General features: G+C 48.2%; 1 protein-coding gene across 6 annotated transcripts in view; it reads left to right on the top strand.

The window, feature by feature from the left end:
* Positions 1–18,908, top strand: part of DENND2A (DENN domain containing 2A) — a 103,938-nt gene extending 85,030 nt beyond the window's left edge. For all 6 annotated transcript variants that reach the window (XM_045495888.1, XM_045495886.1, XM_045495885.1 and 3 more), the window contains 6 exons: positions 7,985–8,162; positions 9,796–9,837; positions 14,057–14,174; positions 14,488–14,733; positions 16,334–16,420; positions 17,524–18,908. In XM_045495888.1, the coding sequence (XP_045351844.1) occupies positions 7,985–8,162; positions 9,796–9,837; positions 14,057–14,174; positions 14,488–14,733; positions 16,334–16,420; positions 17,524–17,555 (703 nt within the window). In that variant the 3' untranslated portion in view covers positions 17,556–18,908. The remainder of the gene's footprint in view (positions 1–7,984; positions 8,163–9,795; positions 9,838–14,056; positions 14,175–14,487; positions 14,734–16,333; positions 16,421–17,523) is intronic.
* The last annotated feature ends 628 nt before the right edge of the window (positions 18,909–19,536 follow it).

Here is a 19,536-nt window from a genome sequence, read left to right as displayed (position 1 = left end):
GGCATCCCAGGGTGGACGGGGGCCTGCATTAGGCCCGTAGTCATGCCGCCATTCCCTCCCCTGCCGCACAGCGTTCTCAGTCTTCATTGCCGGGGAGTCTGCGCACTGCAGGCGGAAATAGCAGGGACTTGTGGCAAATGCTGAATGAGTTATGAAAGAGTTTTAAGTCAGGCCAAAAATCTATCAAACTTAGAATAACATTTTTGCTCCGTTTCATCTTCAGGGTGGACCCTGAGTGTTTCTTAAGGGCCTGTCAAGCCAAAGTTTTGACAGATGGAAAGGAAAGAATGCTGTTGTGATGGCTTGTTCTGTTGTCATAGCAACCCAACTAAATATTTGCTCATACCCCTTTCTTCATTGCCCCGATGGTAAACATTTTGTTTTTTAGTTTATTAATTTCAATTCCCAAAGTTTTGACTATATCTACAGACCAGGCTGAATAGTGAAGTCAGAGCTGCACATAAACAAATCTGTACAAAAGTTTTAGATGGGACAGATTTTTAACATTTAAGAAATTCACTTTTATCTTTCTGGAGTACATGAAGGCTAGAAGCCAAGGGACTGTTGGCTGATGATAAGTAGGATCAGGTGGTCAAATCTTGACACATACTGGAGTTTGCGCCTTGCCTTCCACACCTGGGTAACTACACAGATAAGTTCGTAGGTGGCTGTGCATTTTCATCCTTTTGTGTGCTCCTGTCGGTTCATTGTTTCATCGGTTTCTGTAAGCCTAGGTCCTCTGTCCTGCCTAGAATCAGTCGTGCTCAGCAATGCTTACCGTCTGAGACAAGGTTGGGTTTGTGAGCCTGCCCTCTCTAGGCAATGAACTTGCCTGAGGCCGACCTGAAGTTTTGGTAGCTGCCCCCTTGGTGGCCCTGGCACTCATGGGGCACCTGGGTGGCTCAGCCAGTTGAGCATCGACTTCGGCTCAGGTCATGATCTCACAGTTTGTGGGTTTGGGCCCCGTGTCGGGCTCTGTGCCGACAGCTCGGAGCCTGGAGCCTGCTTCGGACTCTGTGTCTCCTGTTCTCTCTCTCTGTCTCTCTCAAAAATAAATAAGCTTAAAAAAAATTCAAACTACTACTTCAGGGGGCACCTTGGATGGCTGAAGCTCGAGTCATGATCTCGCAGTTCGTGGGTTCAGGCCCCACATCGGGCTCGTTGCTGTCAGCACAGAGCCCCCTTTGGATCCTCTGTCTCCCTCTCTCTGCCCCTGCCCTACTTGCACTCTCTCCCTCTCAAAAGTAAATAAACACTAAAAAAAAAAAAAAAGTAGAACAAAACAAAAACAAGATATTATTTCAGAGGTCCTCAGCGTGGCTGACAGAGGTACATACATTTAAATCAGCAAAATTCTATGAAAAATACAGTGCTAGTAACATAATGACATCAGTCTGATTAAATATGAAGGGTCAACTACCTGTGTTTGCATATGAACACCAAGAAGGTAACACGCGGAGCCGGATTAAGAGACCAGCATAACCACAAATTGTCTTCTACTCCAAACCCATCTCAGGGTCACATGCTGTCAGGCGTGCTTGCTTTGTGTTACCGCCTTTTTGGAACTTACTGCCAAGACTCAAAACCTCTTCACTGCTTTTGTCTGTTAGCTCACTGTTGCTGTTCTGTCCTATCTCCGTTAACGAGCCCTAGAATTGTCTTCCGATGACCAGGCCTAGTTCTTTTCAATTTCCAGCTCTTCCCAGTTCCTGGCTTTCTCTCGTAGATTTGTAGTTTGTAAACATTTTGCTGGAAGGAGTTTAGAAATTATCTAGTCCATTTACTTATTTGATAGATGAGGAAGTTCAGGGCTTTTACCTGAGAGCATACGGGGAGTAGCAGACCCAGTTGGCCCAGTTTTCTTGAGGCCCAGCCTATGTCGTTGTTGTTTTTTAATTCAGCTACACGTCACTCCCAGGTTTACAAGTACGGCAATGAAATATAGCAGCCAGTGCCTGGTGCCATCCACCTCCCACTAGGTCTCCCCAGGCACCAGAGCAGACCGAAGTTCATCTTTCACTCCAGCTCCTGGGAATGATGCACCAGGAGAGATGCCTTGCTTGGGATACTAACAGATGCTGATGGATCATTCCTGAAATTCCTGGGGAGTCTGTCTAACTCAGGAAACTCATTGTTGACTTTTCTGGCAGCATTTTACAGGAGGCTCTGTGCTCTGTTCTTTCTGGTTCCCAGATGAGTTGAAAGGTTGCTGAACATAGTAAGCCCACATTGTGGCACAGGGGCTTGGTCGCCCCCCCCCCCCCTCCAGGAGAACTTGAGCGCGCACAGGCGCATCCCAGTGGCTCTGGGCTAATGCTTCAACCCTCGTGAAGCACTGCCAAGTAGCAAAGCATTCTGGGACCTGGCCCTTCTCCCCTGTGCCCATCTTTAAACCCTGTGGCCCAGCCAGCCTCGCACGTGGGCATCATCTCCCTCCCCTGCTTTTATACAAATTGATCCCAGCTGCAGGCTGGTGTTCCTTTCCTCCACCCCCACGTAACACAAGCCAGCTGGGAGGGCTCTCTTCCTAGGACTTCCTCCAAAAACCCTGCCTCTCCTCCGACCAGCAGGCCGCTCAGGGAGGGCATGTAACGAGATTGCTTGAAAAGTCATCCTCTGTGTCCCCCAAACCAAAACCTGTTCTTTCCATATTCCTAAGAGACCACCCCCCACCCCCATGGAGACTCACCTTCACGAGTCTGAGAATAAAATGTCATTACAGCTTGCAGCAGAGACCGAGGAAAGCACAAGCGACACTCAGAATAATCCCTTCTTTCCTCCTCTACCACATATTTTGGGGGAAGAGTTGTCATTGTACTCTTGGCAGAATTTGACCTTTCCTTCCAGTATTTCAAGAGGGGGGGGTGTATTTTTGTCCTTTGGGGCTTTTTTTTTTGTTCTGTTTTGTGTTTAGCGTGTTGGTGTGGGCTAGTGAGCAAGAGGAATGAGACACTCCTCAACCCTGCCCACCTGTTGTCGTGAGCACACCGGGCCCCCTTTGCGCCTGCCCGGAGGTGCTAATGATAACCAGGTGCAGAAACATTGGGCTCCAGCTGCAACAGCACATCAGATGATTTGAAAACAAACAGAAACCACTTGTTCGGAGAAACGGCAGTGCCAGCGCCTACCTACATGGCCAACGGGGTACCCGGCTGAGTTGTCATCGTGGGTCCCCTTCAGAATTGAATTCTGGTGACCTTTAGGTCAGTGCATTCCAGCCGCAAGAGTGAATTTGATCTTCCTCAGTAACACGTATCCCCCCACTGTATGTGTGAGGCTAGCGCTGGCACTGCTTATCGTGTTTCCTAACCGGTTCCAACTGCCTTCCTTGTGCAGCCGTGCACACTCCCCGCAGCTGAACGGGGGGCCTGCCTGACCTCTGGGGGCCTCGCCCACTTAGGGTTCCCCTAGGAGCCACAGGGAGCTCTAGCAGCAGAGAGAAGCGAGCCACCGATCGCGCTTTCTCCTTCCAACCATGAGGCCACAAGAAAGCAAAAGGGCAGAAGGCCTTTTCTTTGACTTGGGAAAAAAAAGTTAAACTGATTTATTTTTCTATTGCAGTGATTGAGAAAACCACAAAAGGCTTCTCTCTCTGTGCCTCTTCAAGCCTCCATTCCTCTCTCGGGATCTCTTCACTTCCTCCAGGCCCCGGGCGCCGCCTCGCTCCCCACCCTGAATTCAGAGGTCAACCTCAGCCTAGGTTTCTTTAGCTATAGAATTCCAAAGGAGGGACGCCTGGCTGGCTCTGTCGGTGGAGCAAGGGACTCTTGACCTCAGGGTTGTGAGTTCAAGCCTCACGTTGGACATAAAGCTTACTTAAAAAAAAAAAAAAAATCAAAAGATGAACTCTATCTCTAAGGTGGCTCCAGGTTTAAACTTCTGTGATTTTACAAGTTCCCTGGGGTCAAAAGTGCTTACACCACAACTCTAAAATGTGAATGAACTCTTCAGCGTGAGCATAGCATTTTTATTTTCCGGTAGCAAGTGGAAAGTGAGAGCCTCAGAGATGGCTGAGGTGGACCCCGCCAGACAGCGCCCTCCGTGGGGACCCGCCACTCTCCCTCCAAGTCCTGTTTAGGAGCTCACAACAAATGTGCTGTAAAAAGAGACAGGTTTCATACATGAGGCTTCATTCAGGGAATTCTTTCCTACGGTCTCCTTTAAGGTCCCTCTAGTCCCTTGGGAGTGAAAGCCAACCTCCCAGTAAAAAATGGAACATACCAGAATTCCAGTTGAACCATCTCTGTCCGCCTGCCTCCAACCTCCAGTTCTTCAGTCCAAGTCATTGGCTTCAGACCCTTTTTATTACAGACCATGATGAGAAATGCATTTCACGTCTAGACCCAATGCCAACACCACATACATACACACAGATAGTTACACCTGAAACACATTGCAGCACGCTCTCTTGTCTCTTCTTTCTGTTGTGTGTGTGTGTTTTTTTTTAATGTTTATCATTTTTGAGAGACAGACAGAGCGTGAGCAGGGGAGGGGCAGAGAGAGGGAGACACAGAATCCGAAGCAGGCTCCAGGCTCCCAGCTGTGAGCACAGAGCCCGATGTGGGGCTCGAACTCACCAGCCGTGACATCACGACCTGAGCCGAAGTCCAACGCCCAACCAACTGAGCCACCCAGGTGCCCCTTTTTTGTTGTTTTTAATGCTGATCACAACCCACTAAAATTATTTCAGGACCCAATGATGGGCTGCGAAGTATAGTCTGAAAAAATCCACTCTACACCTAACTATCCTCCTTTATTTTTTAACGTTCTTCTCGTTTTCTTGGCTGTGTTCTCACAACTATAGTACGTGAGCAGATCACCTTTGTACACTGGTCACACACAGACACAGAGTAGTCCTAAAACTAAAGAAATTTAGAACAGAGTAAATTCAACACATTCGTGATCAAGAAAATTAAACACAAATGGTGTGCAACTCACTGAAAGTATAAACATTCCTGGTATCTCAGAGAAAGTGATGCCTTAGGAAAATGCTTCTCTGCTTTGAGAGAAGATTCTTTGGAAGACAGAAGTCACCCCAAGCCACTGGCTGACTGATTGCTGTTATTCTCCTTGGTATAAGTCCTGACTTAATTATCCTGGGTCACTGTTACTCAAGAGGGTATTACATACTTTGTATACCTCACTCTTACAAAGAAGGTATTATAGTGATAAGAAGAAAATCTTGGGGTGGCATCTTTCTCATTTTGGGGGTGATAATTCGGAAGAAGAGACTAGGACCACATATCAGGGCAACATGGGGGTTCCGTGCTACTAAGAAGCATTTCATGACCCCAGTGAGTGTTCAGAGAGTGATGGTTTGCGAAGACAGGGAACAGGAAGGTCAGAGGGCTCATGCTGACAAATGAACAAGATTCAACATTACTCTGGTTCGAGGGGCCCCGAGTGCAGATGGGATGGAAAAGAGGGCTGGTGTGTATTTTAAGGATGTTCAGGGAATGCCATATTCATAGGAACTCCCTTAGAAAGTAAGTGATTTTTTTTTTTTTTTTTTTGCTATTTTTTTATTGTGGCAAACCATAGATAACAGAAGGTTTACTTTTCAAGTACACAGATCAGCGGCAGTAAGTATATTCACAGTGTTTGCACCCATCAACACTGCCCATTTCCAGAGGCAGCAACTGCCTGTTCTCCCTCCCCCAGCCCCTGGTAACCTCTGTTCTATTCTGTCCCTGTGAATTTGCCTATTCTGAGTCCCTCATGTAAGTGGAATCATCCGGTATTTGTCTTTTTCTGTCTGGGTATTTCACTTGCTAGCCAATATCTTTTCTCCTTAAGGAAGCCAAAGTTAAGTGATTCCACTAAAATGGGCTTGGGAACGTTTTATGACCATGACATTACATACCTCATTCTGTTGCACTTTGCAGATACTGTGTTTTTTTACAAGTTGAAGGTTTGTGGCAACCTGCTTCAAGCAAGTTTATCAGCACCATTTTTCCAGCAGCATTTGCTTGCTTTGTGTCTCTGTGTGACACTTTGGTAATATCTCACGATATTTTTCATTATCATTATATTTGTTATGGTCATCTGTGATTGGTGATTTATGACTCACTGGAAGCTCAGATGATGGTTAGCATTTTTTAGCAATAAACTATTTTTTAATTGAAATCTATACACTTTATAGACATAATACTATTGCATATTTGCATACTGTATACTATGAACATAATTTTTATATGCACCGGAAAACAAAAAAAATCATTTGACTCCCTGTCCCAAACATATTTGCTTGATTGTGGGGGTGTGGAACAGAACCCACAGTATCTCCAAGGTATGCATGCCTTTATAGGTGCCTGACATCCCTGGGAACCCAGTAAGGGGGCATTCATCTATCCAGAACTCTGCTTCCTAAACAGAACTCAGCTGAAAACTGGGGCAAACATTAAAAAAGTGGCCTAACAAATCAAATGCTGGTTATAGGGCTTGTGGCCTGAGAAGGATGCTGTATACTCCAGGGAGGACCCATGGGCCCTCGCTTTTATTCTATTCTTACATTACACATATTTCTAACAAGCTTCTGACGTTTTGAGTCCCATGGCATTTTAGAACAGCATACTAGGATGTGAACAGAGAGGGTCTGACCCCAGCAGGCTCACCAGCAACAAGAAACTGCCCAGAAGAAGGGAAAGTCAGCTCTTGCCCACCCTGGGAGGCTGCCAGGCATCACCATCTGTGGCACAGTGGGGCTGATATTCCAGATGACAGCCCGGGGTAATCCACCCATTCATCCAGCAGACCAGGCATGAACTCAAGCTCCGCACAGAGCACTGGGGACGGTGATCAGTGGAGCTCAGGGCTTGCCGATAAAGGCTACACCATGATCATTATTCTTTAAGAGAGAATGTTGTGTTTTTTTGTTAAGTTTTGAATTCTGGGTAAGGGGTGACTGACTGCATATGAGTTTCTTGCTTACAAGGAGAGCCTCACAGTTGGCGATTGCCATGTAAATGCCAGAGGAGCCACCCTGTTTGCCCTGATGGCACCTAGGTATTCGTGCTTGGCTGAGCGAATGTGCGGAAGGGAACGAGGAAGCAGCTAGTGTTAGAATATAAAAGTGTCTTCAGTAAGAGAAATCCATGAGCATCCATGAAAAAAGAGGCTTTCGTTGTTTTGGAAGGATATGGGGAAGAGGGGTGAAAGTGAATGATGTGGTCAAGATCTTACCAGAATGTAGCTCATGGGGCGCCTGGGTGGCTCAGTAGGTTCAGCGTCCAACTTCAGCTCAGGTCATGATCTCAGGGCTCATGGATTCGAGCTCCTCGTTGGGCTCTGAGCTCCGCGTTGGGCTCTGTGCTGACAGCTCAGAGTCTGGAGCCTGCTTCGGATTCTGCGTCTCCCTCTCTCTCTCTCTCTGTCCCTCCCTGCTCATGCTCTGTCTCTCAAAAATAAACATTAAAAGGGGTGCCTGGGTGGCACAATCGGTTAAGCGTCCGACTTCAGCCAGGTCACGATCTCGCGGTCCGTGAGTTCGAGCCCCGCGTCGGGCTCTGGGCTGATGGCTCAGAGCCTGGAGACTGCTTCCGATTCTGTGTCTCCCTCTCTCTCTGCCCCTCCCCTGTTCATGCTCTGTCTCTCTCTGTCCCAAAAATAAATAAACGTTGGAAAAAAATAAAATAAAATAAAATAAAAAATAAACATTAAAAAAATAATAAAATAAAAAAGAATGTAGCTTGCATGTGAAGGGACACTAGCAAAAGTTAGCTGAGGCATTCAATCTGTCCTGGCTGTGTGTCCAAGCCTCACACAGGCTCCATGTGCCTGATATACTCTGCGTTAGGACTGTGTTACGTGATGTTCCTGCTTACGCACGTGACGCCCTTTCTGACCAACACGCCTTCGGGGAGGAGTGCCCACATTTGTCTCCAGCCTCCTCCATGGAGGCCGCCCACCCTCTGAGCCTGAGCAGGCCGTGTCTGGAGCTTTCCCTGAATCTGCACCTTCTCCCCTTCTCTCCCCTTCACTGCAGCACGCTGTCCAAGTGCGGCCACGCAATGGTGGCCGCCATCTACCCGTTCACCTGGCAGCACACCTACATCCCCGTGCTGCCCCCCACCATGATCGACATCGTGTGCTCACCAACCCCCTTCCTCATCGGGCTGCTCACCAGCTCGCTGCCACTGCTCAGGGAGCTGCCGCTGGAAGAGGTGAGCTCTGGGGGCATCCCTGTTCCCTCCGGAGGGTGCCCGAGGTAGAGGGGAGGTGTTGGCTAAGGCACTGTAGGCACACAGGGAATGGGGGACCCCATGGCTTTGTCTGTTAGATCCACGCCCCCCACCCCAGTCCGCCTCAGTGGACCCTCAGTAGCCGCAAGTTCAGTTCTCTCCCCTAAATGAACCTACTGGCCTGAGAAGGGCAGACATCTACAACTTAACCAGATGTTAAAACGTTTCATCCAGAAGTAGCCATCTACCCTAACGTCCCCTCCCTTGCATTCCCCAAAACTGGGAGGTGGGCGGGGAGCACACAAGAGCTAACTGGAATTTATATTTGGACTAATAACAAAGTTGACAGATTGTGCGAACAGGTCCTTTTTCATATCAGTTAAAGAGACAACAACCAAAATGTTTTTAATCCTCCAGTTCTGGGTTCTCAGGCTTGCACCCAAGCAGGGAACATCCTACCTGGCATTTCTGTGGGTATTTAGCCCCAGTTCCTTCCTCTAAATAATCACTGTCCTGTGTCCTGAGCTCCCAGCACTCAGAGAGGGAACCAGAGGGGCCTAACTGATACTACTCACTTCCAAACCCCCGGGGGAACGCCTGTCCCTGAAATTCACCCCGGGGCCCCAGACGTGGCTCTTCTAATTGCCCAGGTAGCCTGAAGCCCCATTAAGTATTCACCAGCACACACAGCTCTTCGCGTGTAAGTTTCTGAACTGCAAGGAGCTTGTCTAGGTACTGTGTGATCCCTGAAATGGCTCAGTTCAACCCCAGAAGGAGGAATGGGAGGGCTCCCTCAGCTCCTGGGCACAGTCTCTGGGATGTATTAGAGCCTGTGTTTCCAGCTGTTGGTGAGAACATGGTGGCCATGCAGGCCCATGGTCTTCCTCCATCATAGCCAGTGTGGCCCATGCCGAGGCCCAAGTGAAGGCCCCACTCCCCGGGTCATGTAAGCAGAGGCCAGCATTTTCCTGACTTGTGCTGTAGGCGCCTCACTTGCCTCACACAACACCTGGCCCACCTGGCCCGGGTCCCAGTCCCTGTTTACGGAGACAAGGGGAAGGTGCCTACCCTAAAAGCTTTGACTAATGAAAACCCAGCACCTGCAGCTTGATTTATTCTCCAGCTGGATCCACTCCTCTGGGTTTCTCTCTTCTTGTCCCGTTCAGAGAAAGGACAAGGCCACCTGGGTAGCTGAGAAGAGAGAGCAAGCTGGGAGTGGGGGGTGGCAGCGTCGAATGGAATGGAAGCAAGGGGGGGCTGGGGGGCCTGTAGCATCTTTTGCCCACCCCAGTAACCTGCACACTAAAAATCTGTCCCAAAGGCTCTGCCTTAGCCAGCGTGGGAACGGGACAGGGAGTCCAATCTGTGGCATACACATGTCCCAGCTGTGGTTTCAGTGTTGAAAGCATGCGATTCTGGAAAGCCCTTCCCCACCCCCTACCTCCCCTCTTCATCACTTGTGGCTACAGTGGCAACGTCGGGAAACCACAAATGGGCCACTCTATCCCCCACCCCAGCTGCCTGTCGGGATGCCAAGAAGGAAGAAGGCTAAGAGTCTGTCACTACATCCCAGAAACCCTGGTGACAGTAATCGTCCCTTTTCTTCATCTTGCAGGTCCTTGTGGTTGACCTGGTCAACAATCGGTTCCTCAGACAGGTGAGTAAAAAGGCTGGCTTCAGCGTGCTGCTCTGTTTTCACCTCTCTGTTGTTTGGGACACAATTTTCCAGGTCTGGAAAGGCTCCTTGGTGGGCCTGGGATTGCACAATAGGCCGGCAGGCTTGAGTGATCCCTAGCCGGGCTGTACTGAGAACAGGACAGAAGGCAGGGGTCAAAGGGGAAGGGTTTGGGAATGGATTGAGTCCCATTTGTTGTGTTAGAAAATTATTTTCTAACAGTTAGAAGCTTTGTATAGGTTATAACTATAGACGGGGCGCCTGGGTGACTCAGTCGGTTAAACATCGGACTCTTGATTTTGGCTCAGGCCACGATCTCAAAGTTCGTGAGTTCAAGCCCCACATCAGGCTCTGCGCTGACAACAGAGAGGCTGCTTGGGATTCTTTCTCACCCCTTCTGTCTCTGCCCCTCCCCTGCTCATGCTATCTCTGTCTCTCTCAAAATAAATAAAATAAACTTAAAAAAAAAAAAAAAGAATATCTTAAAAAACAAAAGGAAAGAGAAAGAAAAAAACACAGTTGACCCTTAAACAACACAAGGGTTAGAAGCGTCCCTGCATAGTTGACAATCTGTGTATAATAACTTTTGACTTAACCAAAGACTTCATTACCGATAGCCTACTGAAGGCCAAAAGCCTTACTGATAGGATAAACAGTTGATTAATACATATTTTCTTTGTTATATGTCTTATACATCAGATACTTGGAATAAAGTAAAGCTAGAGAAAAAAAGAGAAAGTATTACCAAGAAAATCATAAGGAAGAGAAAATACATTTACAGGACTGTACTGGATTTATTGAAAAAGAAGTTGCCTGTAAGTGGACCTACAGAGTTCAAACCTGTGTTGCTCAAAGGTCAACTGTGTGTGTGTATACGTGCGTGCGTGCGTGTGTGTGTGTGTGTGTGTGTGTGTGTGTGTGCATGCGCACCTCTAAAAAAGATGGAAAGGAAAACTCACCAAAACATGGATACTAACTGTTTGGGGTAGGAGACTGAAAAGGAGGCAGAGTGTGAGAGATCTTAAATTGTTTCAATACTTTCATTTGTTTTCTATAATGATCATAAACTGCTCTCATTATCAGAGAAAATAATACACATTTATTTTCTTGTTACCACTCGCCTAAGAGAGCTAACTCCTATCAGATCTTGCAAAGAATCACGGTAGTAAGGTTTTCCAGGCATTCTGTTGGATTGCTTTTAAACTCGGACGTGGCCATACTGCTGAAAAGTTCTGTCATGTTAATGTGGTTTGTTCGGTTTTTTTAATCATTACTTTTGTCTGCTTGCCCTTCCCAAGGCCCTCCTGCTCTGAGGTCAGATCATAAAGCCAACTTCGGATCACACTGGTCATCTGTCCTGACCACAGCTCCCTTATTAGCACTGGCTATCCTGCAGGGTGGGGGCAGCGGGGAACATTGGTTGAGTATCTACTAGGTGCCAAGGACTTTGTATTGTACTTAATTTCCCCCCAGCTTTATTGAGATATTACTGACATATACCAGTTTACAATGATGATTTGATACACGTACATACTATGAAATGATAATCACAATAAGATTAGTTAACACTTCTATCCTCCCACATAATTATCCTTTGTGTGTGTGTGTGATGACATTTAAGACCTAGTAACAACTCTCAAGTATACAGTGGAGTGCTGTTGTTAACTGTAGTTACCATGCCATGCATTGGATTTCCCCGGAACTTATCTTACAACCTGAAGATTATACCCATTTCCCCCACACCCTGGCTCCTGGCAACCACCATTCTACTCAAAATCTGTGAGTTCGGCTTTTTTAGATTTCACATAGAAGGGAGAACATACAGGATTTGTCTTTGTCTGACTCCTTTCACTAAGCGTAATGCCCTCAAGGTCAATCCATGTTGTCACAAAGGCAAGATTTCCTGCTTTTTTATAACTGACTAATATTCCATTATATGTGTATGTGTGTGTGTATACATTCCATTGTGTGTATGTATGTATATGTATGTTGTATGTGTGTGTATATGTGTGTGTATATTCTTTGTTATCTATTTTTTTTTAATTTTTTTTTAATGTTTATTTATTTTTAAAAAAAAATTTTTTTTTTTAACGTTTATTTATTTTTGGGACAGAGAGAGACAGAGCATGAACGGGGGAGGGGCAGAGAGAGAGGGAGACACAGAATCGGAAACAGGCTCCAGGCTCTGAGCCATCAGCCCAGAGCCTGACGCGGGGCTCGAACTCCCGGACCGCGAGATCGTGACCTGGCTGAAGTCGGACGCTTAACCGACTGCGCCACCCAGGCGCCCCTTAATGTTTATTTTTTGAGAGAGACAGAGACAGAATGCAAGTGGGTTAGGGGCAGAGAGAGAGGGAGGCACTGAATCCGAAGCAGGCTCCAGGCTCTGAGCTACCAGCACAGAGCCCGACACGGGGCTCGAACTCACAGACAGTGATATAATGACCAGAGCCGAGGTCAGACGCTTAACCGACTGAGCCGCCCACGCGCCCCTGTCTATTATTTTCTTTATTCACTCATCCATGAATGAACACTTAGGTTGTTCCCATGTCTTGGCCTTTGTGAATAATGCTGCAGTGAGCATGGAGGTGCAGATACCTCTTCAAGATAGTGATTTCATTTCCTTTAGATATATACCCAGAAGTGGGAATACTGAATCAGAGGGTAGTTCTATCGTTAACTTTTGAGGAACCTCCGTTCTGTTTCCCATAGCCGCTGCACTAATTGACGCTCCCACCAACGGTGCACAAGTATACGACCGTCGTTCATCATTTCTTTCACTGTGCAGAAGCTCTTTAGTGCAATGTGGCCCTTTTTTATTTTTGCTTTTGTCACTGTGCCTTTAGGTGTCATAACCGAAAAAATCATTGCCAAGACCAATGTCAAGGAGCTTTTTCCATTTATTTCCAATAGTTTTACAGTTTCAGGTCTTATCTTTAAATCTTTACTCCATTTCATGTTGATTTTTGTGAGCGGTGTAAGATAAGGGTCCAATTTTTTGCCTTTGCATGTGAATTTCCCGGCACCATTTGTTGAAGAGACCATCATTCTTTGAATTGAATTCTTTTGTTTTTTTAAGTTTTTTTTTTAATTGATTTTTGAGAGAAAGCGTGAGTGGAGGAGGGGCAGAGAGAGAGGCAAAGAGAGAGAATCCCAAGCAGGCTCCACACTGTCAGTGCCACAGCCCAATGTGGGTCTCAAACCCACAAACCGCGAGATCATGACCTGAGCCAGTCAGATACTTAACTGACTGAGCCACCCAGATGCCCCTCCTCATTGAATTCTTAGCTCCCTTGCCAAATATTAGTTGAGCATAAATGCGTGGGTTTATTTCTAGGCTCTCGTATCTGATCCATTGGTTTATGTGTCTCTTTTCATGCCAGTACCATACTGTTTTGATAACTATAGCTTTGTAATAAAATTTGAAATCAGGAATTGTGATGCCTCCAGCTTTATTCTTCTTTCTCAGGATTGCTTTGGCTGTTCATTGTCTTTTGTGGTTCCATGTGAAATTTAGGATGGCTGTTTTTATTTCTATAAAAAATGCCATTGCAATTTTGATAGGGATTGCACTGAGTCTATAGATGGCTTTGGGTAATACGGACATTTTAACAACATTGATTTTTCTTTTTTTTTAATTTTTTAAAAATTTTTTTAACGTTTATTTTTGAGACAGAGAGAGACAGAGCATGAACAGGGGAGGGGCAGAGAGAGAGGGAGACACAGAATCTGAAACAGGCTCCAGGCTCTGAGCCGTCAGCACAGAGCCCGACACGGGGCTCGAACTCATGGACCGTGAGATCGTGACCTGAGCCGAAGTCAGACACTTAACCGACTGAGCACCCAGGCGCCCCAACATTGATTTTTCTAATGCATAAACACAGAATATCTTTTCATTTATTTACATCTTTGTCAGATTCTTTCATCGATGTCTTCTATATGCATTTAATCTTCACAATGGGGTAGATATGGATTGCTAGCCCATTTTACAAGTGGGGAAACCGAGGCTCATATCGCTTGTAAAAAGTGGAATAGAGATTCAAACCTCAGATCTCTGTCTCTAAATCATATTCCTTCCGCTAAACCAAAAACTGTGCCAGGATGGCCCTGCGGTGTATCCAGCATGACCTGCTGGCCAGGATGCAGCTATCCACCCCAGAAGCCCTGGGGCAATGGCCCACCTGCTTTTTCTGCTTTACAGATGGATGACGAGGACTCCATTCTCCCCAGGAAGCTGCAGGTAGCCCTGGAGCACATTCTGGAGCAGAGGAATGACCTGGCTAGTGACCAGGACGAAGGGCCCCCGGACTGCAAGCGTGGTAAGTGCCCAGCCACCTCCCAGACTGCACCTTGCTCTTCCGTCATTACAGTCCGGGAGCAAATGGGCAAGTGACTGTCCCTTCCACGTGGCCGGCCAGAGAGGCATGCCAAGAGAGAAAGTGGGTGTGTAACCCCTTTATCTGGATCTCATTCGAACACTGAATCCTGAGACGATTTTTCCCGCCTCCTCCGTTTGGGCCCTAAAATCCCTGATGACAAGGGGACACGAAATGACTTCATCACCTTGGGTAACCTGTGTCTCGGGGGCTCTTGTCAACCCTGCCCTCACCGGCCCCTCCGCACTGTGCTCAGGCCCGGAGTCCAGCCCCTTGAACGAGGTGGTGTCAGAAGCCTTTGTCCGCTTCTTCGTGGAGATCGTGGGTCACTACTCCTTGTTCCTGACGGCGGGTGAGCGCGAGGAGAGGACCCTGCAGCGAGAGGCCTTCCGCAAAGCCGTCTCCTCCAAGAGCCTCCGCCGTTTCCTGGAGGTTTTCATGGAGACCCAGACCTTTCGGGGCTTCATCCAAGAGCGGGAACTGCGCCGGCAGGATGCCAGAGGTGAGGAGGCACCTTCCACGTGGGGGCCCAGGCAGCTAGGGACGCCCCGGCCCTGGGGGCAGATGAGTCAAAAGGAAGGTCATGGAGCCAGCGCCCTGGTGGGACCAGTGCGGCTGCCTGCTCTGGAGAACGCCCCTTCTTGCCACCTCGGAGCTGAGCCAGCTGCCCCAGTGTCCTGCCTGTCTTCTCGGGCCATCTCTGTCCCCTCTCACAGCCTCTCCCAGAACCACAGTCCAGGTTCTGGTGGCAAGTTCTCCTTCTGTTCTATCTTACAACTTGACGAAACCCTTGAGAACACTCTCTCCTGTCTCTCCCTGGCCCCTCGTCTCCTTTTCCTCAGGCCTCTCCTCCTCCCTTCTGCCCTTCTTTCCTCCATCTCCACTGGGCAGGGCAGGAGCCAGCTGGGACGGGACGGGGGAAGAGAGGAAGGCCGAGGCCTCCACTTTGTGTGAGGGCCTCCTGACGCTTAGCCAGATTGACCACACAGGAGGGAGGACAGCAGTGGCTCTCCCAGCATGGGGGTCATCTCGCCACAGAGGCCACCCATTCCCCTCCTGCACTCTCTCTCCTCCCTCTTCCTGTCCCCTTTGGCTGGGTTCCATCATATTTCCAGGGCTGGAGGAGGCAAAGTATGTGAAGGAGGATCAGATCATTCCCCTCTCTTTCTTACATCATCTTAAGCCCTTTCAGGAATCGAAAAGCTAGAAATGTGGGTAGACAGTCACCGATGGGATTAGACCGGGGTTGGTGGAGAGACGCTTACCACCCAGGTGCAGTGAGTAGGGAGGGCAGGGGGGCCCTGGGAGAGCCTCGGCCTGGGCCTTGCTGTCCTCTGGTGCTGTGATGGCAGAGACTAGGCTAAGGAACCAAAGCCCCACATTCCTGGAGCTCTTTGCAAAGTAATGATGGAGGCTGGCCACACTTCAGGTATTCTGATGAGTAGTAACTGAAGAGACAAAAGGAAATTGATTAAAGTATGAGTCACACTCCCCATGATAGGATTCCTTTAAAGAGAAGCTCTGCTTTACCAGCATATCTGTCTACAGATCACTATTTGATAGAAAGGTCGAGAGACACAAAAGCTTAAAAGTAGCATGGAAGGCAGCCTCTATCCAGGGAAGACCGATGAGAAAAGAAGACAGAATGGCTGAGGCTCTCGCCCTGGCCTCACACCTACGAGGTGCTGTGTCTGGCCCTGCTGAGCCGATAGATGGCTGATGGATTCCCAGGAAGCCAACCACTTGGACTTGGCCAGCGTTCCTCGTATGGGAGGCTGCAGGAGTCCTGAAAGCCAGGGCCGTCTGGTTCATCCTCCAAACCGCGTGCCTGGCACGGTATAGACACTTGGAAGGTGTTTGCTGAATAAAAATAGGATTTCACATACGGGCTAGCTTTCTAGCCTTCCAAAGACACTTACTGCACAAGGTTGGGCAATTATAAGGGCAATAAAAACCCTTAGAAACCTTACGATTCAGAGCATGTTTATAGGAGCCGCTCGTCTCAGAAGCAAGGTTTTTTTTATGGCAGTAAGGAAATGGGTATGTTTAGAAGAGAGGGAAAGAGAAGGGACTAAAATGGCTGGGATTTCTTTTGCCAACAGGTCTGTTTGAGGTCCGAGCCCAGGAGTACCTGGAAACACTGCCCAGTGGAGAACACAGTGGCGTCAATAGGTTCCTGAAGGGACTTGGTAAGGCCCAGCTGTCAGTCCCCAGCACCAGCCTCTGGTCCTTGGAGTCTCAGCCAGTTGCCTCCCCTGGGGTGGGTCCTAAATAATGCTGAGCTGTGCTTCTGCATCAGCATTGTAACCTCCTATTCTAATCTGGCCCCAGAATATAAACTGAGGAAGCTAAGGACCCCTCCTGCTTTACAGCCCCCTGGGCTGTCTTGCTATCTTCCTTCGCTGTTATCTCCCATGTTTTTTTTTTTTTTTTTTTTTAACTTATATAGTTAGAGAGAGAGAGAGAGCAGGCTTGTGTGTAAGGGAGGAGCACAGGGGGAAGGAGAGAGAATCCCAAGCAGGCTCCACACCCTTAGTACAGAGCCCAATGCGGGGCTCGAACCCACAAACTAAGAGATCATGACCTGTGCTGAAATCAAGAGTTGGAAGCTTAACCAACTGAGCCACCCAGGTGCCCCCTTTTTGTTCCCCCTTTTTTACACCCACACTCTCAAATCTTCTGGGGAATTGAGTTTAGGAAGTGCGAAGGGAACCAGAGAAGGGTGTATGGCAGGAAAGGCCTGGACTAGCCTCCAAGTGGCCCTGAAAAGTGGAAACGTAAGAATTATAAGGACCTTGGGGCGCCTGGCTGACTCAGTCAGTGGAGCGTGCAACTCTTGAGCTCAGGGTTATGAGTTTGAGCCCTATGTTGGGTGTAGAGATTACTTAAAAAAATAAATAAAAGTTAAAAGGAAAATAAAAGAATTGTAAGGACTCTGGTTGAATTGCACTGACAAGGCACAGGAGGAGCTACACGTGGCCATACTGTGCCTGCCCCGACCCACCGGGCCGCCGGGAGTCTTCTCCATCCTTGGGTCCTCAAGGACACGGCATATTCAGTGCTTCCTGTGTCACCAGTGCAGGAGCAAAGCCTCCTTTCCGGCTCTGAAGCTCTTCCTTTCAAAACTCCCACCTCTGGGGAAGATCCCTTTTCATCACGGAAGGGCACGCAGAGAGGCTTCAGAGGTGACACCGGAGGCCACACTTGTCCACACCGCGTCTGGGATGAAAAGAGCAGGATTTCACTTTTGTCTGCCTGGTGAAATGTTCTCGTTTTCTTTTCTTTTTTTTAGGCAATAAAATGAAGTTTCTCCACAAGAAATAACCTTCGGCTCGTCCTCAAGGGGAAACTTCCTCCTAGTGCAAGCACATTTTTAAAAAAAACAGTCCCAGTGGCCTTTCTGAAACGCTGGGTCCTGGTTGTCCCACGTGTGGGGTGAAGGCCAGGATGGTTTCCGGCTGCCGCACAGCCTCCCCAGGACCCAGGGCCCAAGAGCCGTGCAGGAGGTGCTGCTTCTCCAGAACAGCGCTGTGAAGGGGACCTGAGACCAGGCATGTCACCGACATTCAGATGTGTTGTTTGGGTTGTTGGGTTTGGGACTTTTTATATTTTTAACCTTAGGTATTAAAAGAAAGAAAAGTGTTTGGGTTTTCTTTTTATTATGCCAGGGCTAGGAAGAGTCTCTTCTGCCCTGTGCCATCTTGCCCTGGTTCATCCTGCCTGGCAGCTGGGCTCTGAAGCCAAGAGGAGGGAGGAGGAGGAGGGCAGGAGCAGAGACCAGGGGCTTAGAAACAAGGTGCTCCTCTGGCAGAAGTGGGGACAGATGCAGGTGTCAGGGGAGGAGGGCTGTGGCAATGCCTACCACGCTCCTGCTCACAAGTAGGGGGGTGGGGGTGGGGGACACCTTTCCTCTCCCCGAAAGGATCGGCCTGTGTGTGGAATGAGGTCATATCGGGGCTGTAGGAACAATTGCCTCCTGGGATGAGCTGCACTTGAGGCCAGCCAATGATGCCACCTGGTGGCCAAGGTCATTTGTTGTACAACCCAGTCTCGTCCCAAAAGGACCTGACTCCTCTGGATGGCCTTCTTCTCTCTTCAAAGCCGTAGCATCACTCACTGCCCAAGCAGTCCATGACTTTTAGAGGCACACACAGGAAGGAAATCTCCTGCTAAGGTCTGTTAAGGAAATGTTCTTGGGGTCCTTAAAACACGGAAGCCACAGCTTTGACCCTATTCCCATTTATATCGTAGGAAACGTTCCCATCTCGTTGTAGGGACCCAAATCGGCATAAGTGAAATAGTACATGTGCAGGAAAAATGGAGGGGCTTGTGGTGTTGATGTTAACAAGAGGGGCATCCAGACTTTGGGGTTAGCTTCCTCAGACCTGTGTTCCAGCAAGGAGGCTTACTCCTCTGGACCAGAAGCAGGGAGGTGTGGAAGAGGCTGCACCCCAAGTGCCATCCTGCAAGGGCTGCAGGGGGGATGCAGGAAAAGAATGGTGGGCAGCACAGGCAAGTTCTCAAGCAGGCCTCAGGCCCACCACCACAGCATATCCCGCTGGTGGATCCCCTCCGGACGGCACCAGCAGTCTGAACTCTGTAATGGCCCAAGGACCTGTGCCACTTGGCAGAGGTTCTCACCTTTAGGGAGTTGGGAGCAAGGAGTCCTCTAAGGGGGAAAAAAAAGAACAAGAAGGAAAATGAAGAAGAGGTTGACCTGTCATTCTCCATTAAAGGTTCTTAACTGGAGTCATGAATGACCCCCTCCCACCTGCAGGTTGTATCCAAGCTTTGGTATGTCCATTTGTTTTTTAGGAGAGAGGATCCATGGTTTATATCGGATTCTCAAAGGGGTCCAAGACCCCCCAAAATGGTAGGAACCAGTCTATACATCACAGTTAACCTGGGTAGGTATGTGTGTTGGGGTTGGGGGGCAGGGGAGACTGAATAGGCGTCTCTTGAGTCTTGGGGGCTCAGGAATTTGTACCTAACAAGCTCCTCAGATTAGTTTGTTTTATTAATACCAATATTCTACCCAGAGATGATCACTTTTAATATTTTGGAATATACCTTCTTTTCTAACTTATTTCATATTATATTGTTTACTTAACACCTCCAGGTGAATAAATACACATCTTTGTCAACATTTCTTATGATTGTGTAACACTCTATTTTATAGATGTACTAAAAGTTATTTTACCAATCCTCTATCTTTCTGCATGCAGGATATTTCCAGTTTTTAATATCCTAAAGAGCATTGAGAAAAGCATCATTGTATAAGTATCTCAGTACTTCGCCTTATTTT

Source organism: Leopardus geoffroyi, chromosome A2 (genome assembly GCF_018350155.1).
Source record: "Leopardus geoffroyi isolate Oge1 chromosome A2, O.geoffroyi_Oge1_pat1.0, whole genome shotgun sequence".
Taxonomy (NCBI): Eukaryota; Metazoa; Chordata; class Mammalia; order Carnivora; family Felidae; genus Leopardus; species Leopardus geoffroyi.
This window is presented reverse-complemented; position numbering and strand designations above follow the sequence as displayed.